The 11,721-nt window shown below is 44.5% G+C and overlaps 1 protein-coding gene across 6 annotated transcripts in view; it reads left to right on the top strand.

Moving 5' to 3' along the window:
* Positions 1 to 11,721, top strand: part of TNS1 (tensin 1) — an 805,414-nt gene that overhangs the window by 631,992 nt on the left and 161,701 nt on the right. For all 6 annotated transcript variants that reach the window (XM_082260250.1, XM_082260249.1, XM_082260247.1 and 3 more), the window contains one exon: positions 2,459 to 2,575. In XM_082260250.1, coding sequence (XP_082116376.1) covers positions 2,459 to 2,575 — 117 coding nt within the window. The remainder of the gene's footprint in view (positions 1 to 2,458; positions 2,576 to 11,721) is intronic.

Below are 11,721 nucleotides of genomic sequence, written 5' to 3'. Positions count from 1 at the left end.
ACAATTCTGTCTCTGAGCTCTTCAGGCAGTTCCTTTGACCTCATGATTCTCATTTGCTCTGACATGCATTGTGATCTGGAAGGTCTTATATAGACAGGTGTGTGGCTTTCCTAATCAAGTCCAATCAGTATAATCAAACACAGCTGGACTCAAATGAAGGTGTAGAACCATCTCAAGGATGATCAGAAGAAATGGAAAGCACCTGAGTTAAATATATGAGTGTCACAGCAAAGGGTCTGAATACTTAGGACCATGTGATATTTCAGTTTTTCTTTTTTAATAAATCTGCAACAATGTCAACAATTCTGTGTTTTTCTGTCAGTATGGGGTGCTATGTGTACATTCATGAGGAAGAAGAATGAACTTAAATGATTTTAGCAAATGGCTGCAATATAACAAAGAGTGAAAAATTTAAGGGGGTCTGAATACTTTCCGTACCCACTGTAGGTGCTGCAGCCCCATGCATTTTAGTGCAGTGTAATTTTGCTACAGAGTCAAGGACTTTTGCACGTTTCTCAAGCGTAGGTCAGCCCATTGAAACGAATGGACTTCCCTACAAGTGATGTGCAGAAATGCATGATGTGAATGGAGCCTTAAGCATTCAATGTATAAGAGGTCCTATCCTATTTACAGTCACCGGCCACTAGAAGACCGGAAGGATTTGCCCCCTTCCTGACCAGGCCCTATTTTGCGATTCGGCACTGCGTTATTTTAACGGACAATTGCGCGGTCTTGCGATGCTGTACCCAAATAAAATTGATGCCCTTTTTTCCCCCCACAAATAGAGCTTTCTTTTGGTGGTATGTGATCACCTGTGCGATTTTTATTTTTTGCACTATAAAAAAAAAAATAAAACGACAATTTAGAAAAAAAATATATATTTTTTTCACATTCTGCTACATAACATTCTCAAAAAAAAGAATTAAAAAAATTTAAATTTTTACATTTTAGGCCAATTTTTCTGCTACTTATTTTTATTAAAATTTTTTTTTACTGCGGCAGGGTGGCTCTCCTGCGCAAACCGACGTAGACCTACGACGGTCGCACGCAGGAAGCTAGGGGGCGAGCTGGCGGCACGCTCCCGACCCCACTCGGGATCAGGGAAGCCGATGCATGGGTCAGGCGGCTCTGATTGCTGCCTGACACCTGCCTTCGATCCCCGCTGAGAGAGAAGGGCGGTCGGCTGTTGTAAACACAACTGACCGCTCTTCTCCCTGGGATGATCATAGATCCCCTGTGATCCTTCTATATAGGATCACATGTTGTCTCTATGATCATTTCAGAAGCCACGCCCCCCCCACAGTTAGAATCACTCCCCTAGGCTCACATTTAACCCCTTGATCACCCGCAGTGTTAACCCCTTCCCTGCCAGTGTCATTATTACAGTAACAGTGTATATTTTTAGCACTGATTACTGTAGTAATGTCACTGGCACTCCCAAAAGTGTCAAAAATGTCAGTTAGGGGTCCGATCTGTCCGCCGCAATGTCACAGTCCCGCAAAAAAATCAAAGATCGCCGCCATTACTAGTAAAAAAAAAAAACAATAAAAATTACATAAAACTTTCCCGTAGACGCAATAACTTTTGCGCAAACCAATCAAAATACGCTTATTGCAGAATACAAATTGGCATAAAACGATAAAAAGTTTTGATTTTTAATTTATTTTTATTTTTTTTGGGAATGTTATATAGCAGAAAGTGAAAAGTATTTTATTTTTTTTTTTTTCGGGATTGTCACCTTTTTTTGTTTATAGCACAAAAAGTTAAAATCGCACAGGTGATCAAATACCAACAAAAGAAAGCTTGATATGTGGGGAAAAAAGGACATCAATTTTATTTGGGTACAGCGTCGCACAACTGCGCAATTTTCCGTTAAAGTAACGCAGTGCCGTATCGCAAAAAATGGCCTGGTCATTAAGGGGGTAAATCCTTCCGGTCCAGAACTGGTTAACTATGGTATGTGAGGCCCCCGGTGATTGCCCGGTATCTGGTGAGAGTAGAGAGAGTTTGGAGTGGCAGAAACTTTGTTTATCCTTGATTTGTGACATCTGGAAAGGGACGGCAATCTATTAGCGAGTGTAACCTGCACCTCTCCTGCACTCGGCGCATTCTTTCCAGTCAAGCAGAAAAGTGTAAACAAAAGAAGGTTTTGAACTTGATTTAGTACAATATGTCTGTTATGTTACATTCGCTAGACCACACAGGCTATCACACCTCGGATGGAACATCCCTCGGACTGGGAATTGGCCCAGTTTGAACTGGGATCGGAACAGTGTTTCTATAGCGATAAAGTAAAAACACATGATGCATTGTTTTCTAGTATCGCTGCACACTGCCAGACAACGGGCAAGCTTCGCACCGCTACATTTCACAAAGCAATAGTGATAACGGGACAGGTTTTCTTCATATCTCTGTATCTAAATACATCACAGGCGTTAATAACCTCTCCCTGTTGCAGGAATGGAGCACTTGGAAAATGGCCCTAGCGTCTCCGTTGACTACAACACCTCTGATCCGCTGATCCGTTGGGATTCTTATGATAACTTTAATTCACATCGAGAGGACAGTCTGGAAGGTAGGAGGCCTTTCTCTATATATAGCCTTTGCATGCAAGGAGGCATGATGGTATACGTTCGTTTTATATGGCCAAAGTATGTAAACCCCCCTCCAAATGATGGAGTTCAGGTTTTTCCATTTAAGGGTTAATGCTACAACATAAAAATACATTTTAGACAATTGTGCTCTTCTAACCTTGTGGTAACAGTTTGGCGAAGACCCTTTTCTGTTCCAGTATGACTGTGCCCCTGTGTACAAATCCAGCTCCATAACATGATTTGGAGAGCTTGGTGTGGAGGAACTTGATTGTCCTTCACAAAGCCCTGACCTCATCCTTACTGAACAACTTTGGGATGAATTGGAATGAGCCATGTCTTCTTATCCAACAACTCTAGAAACACATGGTTGGAAGGATTTGGTGTAGAGGAACTTGAGGGGCCATCATTGAGTACTGGAAGGGTTTGGTGTGGAGGAACTTGAGGGGCCATCATTGAGTACTGGAAGGGTTTGGTGTGGAGGAACTTGAGGGGCCATCATTGAGTGCTGGTAGTGTTTGTTGTGGAGGAACTTGAGGGGCCATCATTGAGTACTGGAAGGGTTTGGTGTGACCTTGAGGGGCCATCATTGAGCACTGGAAGGGTTTGGTGTGGAGGAACTTGATTGTCCTTCACAAAGCCCTGACCTCATCCCTACTGAACAACTTTGGAATGAATTGGAATAAGTAGGTCTTCTTATCCAACAACTTCATAAATGCATGGTTGGAAGGATTTGGTGTAGAGGAACTTGAGGGGCCATCACTGAGCACTGGAAGAGTTTGGTGTAGAGGAACTTGAGGGGCCATCATTGAGCACTGGAAGGGTTTGGTGTGGAGGAAATTGATTGTCCTTCACAAAGCCCTGACCTCATCCCTACTAAACAACTTTGGGATGAATTGGAATGAGCCAGGTCTTCTTATCCAACAACTCCAGAAACACATGGTTGGAAGGATTTGGTGTAGAGCAACTTGAGGGGCCATCATTGCGCACTGGAAGGGTTTGGTGTGGAGGAACTTGATTGTCCTTCACAAAGCCCTGACCTCATCCCTACTGAACAACTTTGGGATGAATCGGAATGAGCCAGGTCTTCTTACCCAACAACTCCAAAAACACATGGTTGGAAGGATTTGGTGTAGAGGAACTTGAGGGGCCATCATTGAGCACTGGAAGGGTTTGGTGTGGAGGAACTTGATTGTCCTTCACAAAGCCCTGACCTCATCCCTACTGAACAACTTTGGGATGAATTGGAATGAGCCAGGTCTTCTTATCCAACAACTTCATAAACACATGGTTGGAAGGATTTGGTGTAGAGGAACTTGAGGGGCCATCATTGAGCACTGGAAGGGTTTGGTGTGGAGGAACTTGATTGTCCTTCACAAAGCCCTGACCTCATCCCTACTGAACAACTTTGGCATGATTTGGAAGGAGCCAGGTCTTCTTATCCAACAACTCCAAAAACACATGGTTGGAAGGATTTGGTGTAGAGGAACTTGAGGGGCCATCATTGAGCACTGGAAGGGTTTGGTGTGGAGGAACTTGATTGTCCTTCATGAAGCCCTGACCTCATCCTTACTGAACAACTTTGGGATGAATTGGAATGAGCCAGGTCTTCTTATCCAACAACTTCATAAATGCATGGTTGGAAGGATTTGGTGTAGAGGAACTTGAGGGGCCATCATTGAGTACTGGAAGGGTTTGGTGTGAACTTGAGGGGCCATCATTGAGCACTGGAAGGGTTTGGTGTGGAGGAACTTGATTTTCCTTCACAAAGCCCTGACCTCATCCCTACTGAACAACTTTGGCATGAATTGGAATGAGCCAGGTCTTCGTATCCAACAACTCCAGAAACACATGGTTGGAAGGATTTGGTGTAGAGGAACTTGAGGGGCCATCATTGAGCACTGGAAGGGTTTGGTGTGGAGGAAATTGATTGTCCTTCACAAAGCCCTGACCTCATCCCTACTGAACAACTTTGGGATGAATTGGAATGAGCCAGGTCTTCTTATCCAACAACTTCATAAACACGTTGTTGGAAGGATTTGGTGTAGAGGAACTTGAGGGGCCATCACTGAGCACTGGAAGGGTTTGGTGTGGAGGAACTTGAGGGGCCATCACTGAGCACTGACTTCAACCCTACTGAACGCCTTTGGGATGATTTTTAATGCCACTTGAAAGCCAAGTCCTCTCATCCAACATGAGTACCTGACCTCATAAATGCCCTTTTGGCATGAGCAGACACACTCCAAAATCTTGTGGAAAGCCTTCCCAGAAGAGTAGAGGCTGTTATAGCTGCAGTGGGGGGCCATCTCCATAGTAATTCCCATCGTTTTGGAATGGGATGTCAAGCAAGCTCATATAAATGTGATGGTTGAGTTTTCATAAACTTTTGGCCATATAGTGTATCGGGAGATGAAGTTACCCATAAAGACAATGTGGAACAATTTACATTTATTTTTATACTTGTAAACGATGTTTATGGTTGTTTTGCTTGGATGCTGCCGTGACAAAGACTCATATGGAAAGTATTCTCTGTGCTCCTCTATGCGTTATTCTCAGGTGCATTTTTCCCATAGTTCTCTCATGCTAAGCCCAGTAAATGCATCACACGTAGAGCTTTAGGTACTCAGAAAATAATTAAAAGAAGTTTGCCCTTTGAAGGAATGTGTAAATGGGATAATGCACTGTGCATTCAGCTTTCATTTCTGTTGCTTCCAAGTTCCTCTTCAACTCATTTCGAGTAGATTTTCCATTTTCATAGACTTGTATGGGGAGAAATGCAGTTCTTACACAAACGAATAGAACAGATGATTGCCAAATGAGCTAGTAGTGTGGTCTGACAGTAGGGAAAGCAAAAAAAGTTCTGGGGTGCATCAGTAAGGGGATCACCAGCAGGAGAAAAGAGGTCCTGGTTCCTCTATATAGATCTTTGTATGACTAGAGGGATCACCATCAGGAGGAAGGAGGTCCTGGTTCCTCTATATAGATCTTTGTATCACTACAGGGGTCACCAGCAGGTTGATGGAGGTCCTGATTCCACTATATAGATCTTAGATCACTAGAGGGGTCATCAGCAGGAGGAAGGAGGTCCTGATTCCACTATAATGATCTTTATATCACTAAATCAAGCACCAGCATGAGGAAGGAGGTCCTGATTCCTCTATATAGATCTTTATATCACTACAGGGATCACCAGCAGGAGGAAGGAGGTCCTGATTCCTCTTTATAGATCTTTATATCACTGAAGGGATCACCATCACGAGGAAAGAGATCCTGATTCCTCTATATAGATCTTTATATCACTACAGGGTCACCGGGCACACTCAATAATTAGTCCACAGTCTCCAGCTCTCCTTGCTGGTCCTTATGGTGGTATCAATAAGGCCCCTTTCACACTAGTGCGACTTGTCCCGCGATTTTGGACCGCAAAATCGCATGACAAGTAGTTTTCCATTATTTTCAATGAGCCCCATTCATATCAGTGCGTTTTTGAAGTCACACCGACTTCAAAGTAGTTCCTGCACTACTTTTCCACGATTTGATTGCGTTTTGAGCCATAACCATAGCCATTGCTTTCAAAATCGTGTCAAAATCGCTGCAAAGTCGCGTCAAAATCGCGCCGCAAAATCACGGTAAAATAGCGTAAGTAGCAATATTTCATATTACGGCTAGGGGATTGTGCAACTGCATGCAGTGTGCCCGGTGTCTCCACTCGTGCCCCCCTCCTGCTATTGCACTCACCAGATGTCTCTCCCCTTTCAACAGGGGTGTCCTATCCAGCCTTTACAGCTATACCCGGCTGTATGCCTCTGGCAAACTCTCCTTTCAATCCTCAGCAGTCTAAGTAGTACATGCAAATTTGGACTTTTCGCACATTGCACTTTATTCGTTAGCTGATATTAATATCGCCTATGTTCATTCATGTGGGGACTTATTGTGTTTTAGTTAGGGCTGCACTTGTTTACCTTCTGATTGTTGCACAAAACTCTGTTAGGTTATGGTGCCAGCAGCTGTTTTGTATTATGATATAAGCAAAATAATTTTATATGGTTTTTCAAGGGCCAATTGTCGGCTCCCCCACCTACTGAAGAAGCCCAATATGAGGGCGTAATGCGTATGGGTGGGAAGAGCTGAGCCTGTGACGTCAAATAATACCTATTTAAAGCAGTTGTAAACCCAAAATGTAAAAAATAATTAAAAAAAATAAAAACACCTGCAAGACAAAGGCATAATGAGCTAGTATGCATCGAATACTAGCTCATTATGTATTACTTACCTTAGAACGAAGCCCCGACACGGACCCCCGGACATCACTGCGGGCGCTGCCATGATCCCTCGCCGTCTCTTCCGGGTTCGTCGGCTCCGGCGCTGTGATTGGCCCAAGCCGCGATGACGTCACTCCCGCGCATGCGCGCGGCAGTGATTTTCCGGCAAGCTCCCGGCAAGCAAAACTGAAGGTCCCCCCGGACCTTCAGAGCGCCTTGCGCCACTCGCGTGAGCGCCTGCATGCACTGCAAATATCTCCTAAACCGGCACGGTTTATTAATTGTACCTACAGGTAAGCCTTATTATAGGCTTACCTGTAGGTAAAAGTGTAAAAAAGCGGGATACTACCGCTTTAAGTAGCAGCAGTGAGCTGACAATACTGAACGCCTATTTTCTTGCTTTGTTTGTAAGTTTGTATTATCCCCGTTTTTGAGAGAATAAAAGTTTTTATACAGAGAGCACTATGGTTCTTCCCTTTTTAATCCCATGATATGTACTAATGGATGAGTAACGAGTATAAGGAGATACTCGGAATACCTGAATTAGAATCTGGAGGAGGGAGGAGAGGTAGTGAGGTGCTCATAGGAGGAATGGTAGAGAGGTAAATCCGACTTGGTAGTGGGGTTTTGCACACAGTGGTGGAACTTTCGGAAAAGACTAATTGGAAGATATGAGAGACTTTGAAAGACACATATAATGCTTCATTTTTGTATGTTTTTAGAGAATGTTACATAGTTAGTCAGGTTGAAAAAAGACACAAGTCCATCTGGTTCAACCAACAAAAAAAACAAAAAAAAAAAAAAACCAGTATTGAAAACCCAACATACACAACCCTATACCCACAGTTGATAATGTATATGATAAAATTATGCTGCACTGTAAGAGTCAATTCACACTAGCGCCTGACAAGTCGCGGTCGGTCGCTCGCCATAGATTAGCACAGGACCCGTTCTAATAGGAGCGACACAAGTCGCTCCGACTTAGAAAAAGGGTCCTGTACTACTTTGGGGCGACCTGGAGGCGACTTGCATTGACTTCAATTATATGAAGTCTCTGCAAGTCGTGCCGAAGTCGCGGTGGACTTCACAGGTCGCCCCCCAAAGTCGGATCGCGCCAGTCTGAATGGGCTCTAAAGGAGATTATATATTTTTTTTCTGTGTGGTTAAATACTGGTAACCAGGGCCGGGACAAAAGGTGGGCAGAAGGGACAGCTGCCATGGGCACTGTTATCGTGTGAGGGGGGGGGGGGGGCGCCACAAGGAGAGTGGGGGGGAGATTAGTGTTGGATGGGGCCATTTGGGAGGCTGCAGTGGGTTGGTATTGTTCTAGGAGGGGAGATTGAGGGGGGTGTCAAGAGTTGTGATTTAGGGAGACTTATGTTGGAGGGGGGGTTGGGGAAGAAGATTTGTGCTAGATGGCGGGTTTGGGGGGAATATGTGCTGGGAGTGGGAGATTTGAAGTAGGGTAGAGATGTGTACTAAAAGGGGAAATTTTAGCAGTAGAGGATTTGTGTGCTAGGAAGGGTGATTTTTTTATTTATTTTTTTCTGGATGGGGGGGCAAAAATTTGTTCTGGGAGGGAGGATTTCAACAAGGGGCGGATTTGTACTGGGAGGAGGGGTAATTTGTGTTTAGGGGGTAAGCATGCAGACTATTTCTCAGTGTTTTTGTGGGGAGATTTTTGCTGACATATAATGCTCATACATCCTGGGGGGGGCGCAGACTGGCACGTTCGCCCTGGGCTCTAGGTGACCTTGTCCCAGCATTGCTGGTAACACTTGAGACTGTGAGTGGCATTTTGGGGCTTTGTTGATTTGGCATTGTTTCACGTTTGGAAAGGTTGTATTTTATACATTTACTGCCGGCTCACACTGATCCGACACAAGTAGCTTCCAATGCTGTGCAATGGAACCGTTCTAATCAGAGCGACTCAAGTCGCTCCGACTTAGAAAAAGGTTCCTGCACTTTTTTGGCAAAGTCGGAGCGACTTGCATTGCCTTCTATTATGAGAAGTCGTTGCAAGCTGCGCTGAAGTCGCGCTTCGCGGGCGACTTCATTGCGCAGGCGCAAGTCGGGGCGACTTCGAGTCGGATTAGTGTGAACCGACTCCTATTCATTTATTTGGGATTGCGCTTGAGTCACAGCATTGCATTTTATATTAAAATTTTCATCAGCCTGTTGATAATTGGGAGGGGGGAACCAAGGAAAGCAAAATTATAAGCATAATAAACTTCAGCCTCACAGTAAAGGATTACATAAGAGAAAATAATACAATTCTACAGAATTTACTTCTGAAAACATCTTCAAACGGGAATTAGTCAGGTAGAAACCCAGTTCATAGATGGATTCGGGAATTATGAAGGGCGGGGGGAGGGTTGGGTTATTTGGTGGGATAGCAGAGGACGGTACGCAGCCATTTCAGGGCGGAGCTCGGGGGCGTAGAGTCCAAGGACGGAGCTGATTCTAGTTCAGTGAATATCGCTGACCCGCAGCATCCATCCATTGCAATGCCAGAATTCTGGCTTTAGTCGGGTCGCCCTGAGCCCCCAATGGGCGGAGGTCTGAATGTTTCATAAAAGGGTGGAGACGAGGATCGCATTCCATACAAGTCACTTTGAAGACCTCAATTTTATACTGCGCATTCACTGTGCTGCGGCTGGTTGGATTATGCTTTGAGTCTCGTCCAATAGGTGGGGTGGAAAAAAGAAAAAAACATCATGTTTTCATTTTTTGTCTAGTTATATAATTTTTAAAAACAACAAACCAATCTTCTGATCTTCACACGGACATTCCCATGTATTATTATACTGAACTGCTGGTCTTTCCTTTTTCTTTGGTATTATGAGAAATGCAGTGGGAAGAGCGAGACTAAACGGCACATGAGTCATAAATTAATGTGACACTAAACTATAACCCTATCCTCCAGAAATAAGGCCATACACCTACATAATGGCCCTGTAATTTGTTTTTTTATCAAATTGTTTTACTGTATTTTTTTGCCTCCTTGCAATGTCCTTTGTAAGCTCCCGAGCTTCTCTTTTTCCCCATCACTTCTGTTTGTCTGGAATGAGCAGTGCATGTTAGTTGTGGTCATGTGCACTGCTCTATGCACACTACAAATCCCATCTCAGGAGCACACAAGAGAGGGTGAAGACATGCCTACATACAGTGGGTCTAAGGTAGGGTGGCTACCTTTCTACATACAGTGGGTCTAAGGCAGAGTGGCTATGTTCCTACATGCAGTAGGTCTAAGGCAGTGTTGCTATGTTCCTACATACAGTAGGTCTAAGGCAGGGTGGCTACCTTTCTACATACAGTGGGTCTAAGGCAGTGTTGCTATGTTCCTACATACAGTGGATCTAAGGCAGGGTGGCTACGTTCCTACATACAGTAGGTCTAAGGCAGGGTGGCTACCTTTCTACATACAGTGGGTCTAAGGCAGTGTTGCTATGTTCCTACATACAGTGGGTCTAAGGCAGGGTGGCTATGTTCCTACATACAGTAGGTCCAAGGCAGTGTTGCTATGTTCCTACACACAGTGGGACTAAGGCAGGGTTGCTATGTTCCTACATACAGTAGGTCTAAGGCAGAGTGGCTATGTTCCTACATACAGTGGGTCTAAGGCAGAGTGGATATGTTCCTACATACAGTGGGGCTAAGGCAGGGTGGCTACGTTCCTACATACAGTGGGGCTAAGGCAGGGTGGCTACGTTCCTACATACAGTGGGGCTAAGGCAGGGTGGCTATGTTCCTACATACAGTGGGGCTAAGGCAGGGTGGCTACATTCCTACATACAGTGGGCCTAAAGCAGGGTGGCTACGTTCCTACATACAGTGGGACTAAGGCAGGGTGAGGCTATATTCCTACATACAATGGGTCTAGGCATTTTCTGTATTCTGCAAAAAACCTGGATGATCCTGCTGCTCTCTATCTCCCCCTCCTGTCCATGTCCCCAATTCAGCTAGGGATTTTGCAGAGCTGTGGTGGCAGCTCTGCACATGCTCAGTTTTCTATGCTGAGCATTTCCTCCCTATCACGTCTGAGCAGCCCATGTGACTATAGAGTCACACATGTGGGCGTATATACAGTGGTAAATGACAGCCCATTCCCTCCCTCCCTCCTCCTCCATGCCCACTAACCAGCTAAACACAATGGGGGGGCAGAATATTGCATGTAGATTAATGGAGGCTTTACCTCCCTGTTATTCTAGGACACAGGCTGGAGGGGCGTGACACAGCCTGTGACTGGCATAACTCCGCCCACACCACGTGTTTGTCAAACAATAATAAAGATTTGATTTCAAACATATATTTGTATGACAATTTCAAACAGTTTATTGATTTTATTTCATTTTACTCTGTATTCCAAAGGCTGCGTTTTTTTATATTTATTTTGAACATGTGACCAGCAGCAGAGGACTAGAAGCTGAGTTGCAGTTCAGTGAGTAAAATAAGTATCTGATCAACATGCAAAACATGACTTAGTAGTTGGTGGAGAAACCCTTGTGTGCAAGCACAGAGGTAAGACGTTTCTTGTAGTTGGTGACCAGGTTTGCACACATCTCAGGAGGGATTTTGGTTCACTCTTCTTTACAGATCTTCTCTACATCCTTATTTCTTGGCTGTCTTTTGACAACTTGAAGTTTCAATTCCCTCCATAAATTTTCTATAGGATTAAGTTCTGGAGACTGGCTAGGCCTCTCCATGACCTTAATGTGCTTCTTCCTGAGCCACTCCTTTGTTTCCTTGGCAGTATGTTTTGGGTCATGCTGGAAGACCCATCCATGACCCATCTTCAGTGTTCTGGCTGAGGGAAGAAGGTTCTCATCTAAGATTTTACAATACATGGCCTCGTCCATTGGCCCCTC

Source organism: Pelophylax lessonae (genome assembly GCF_965119305.1).
Source record: "Pelophylax lessonae genome assembly, chromosome: 6".
Lineage (NCBI taxonomy): Eukaryota > Metazoa > Chordata > Amphibia > Anura > Ranidae > Pelophylax > Pelophylax lessonae.
Note: the sequence above shows the minus strand (reverse complement) of the source record. Positions and strands in the feature narration are given on the sequence as shown.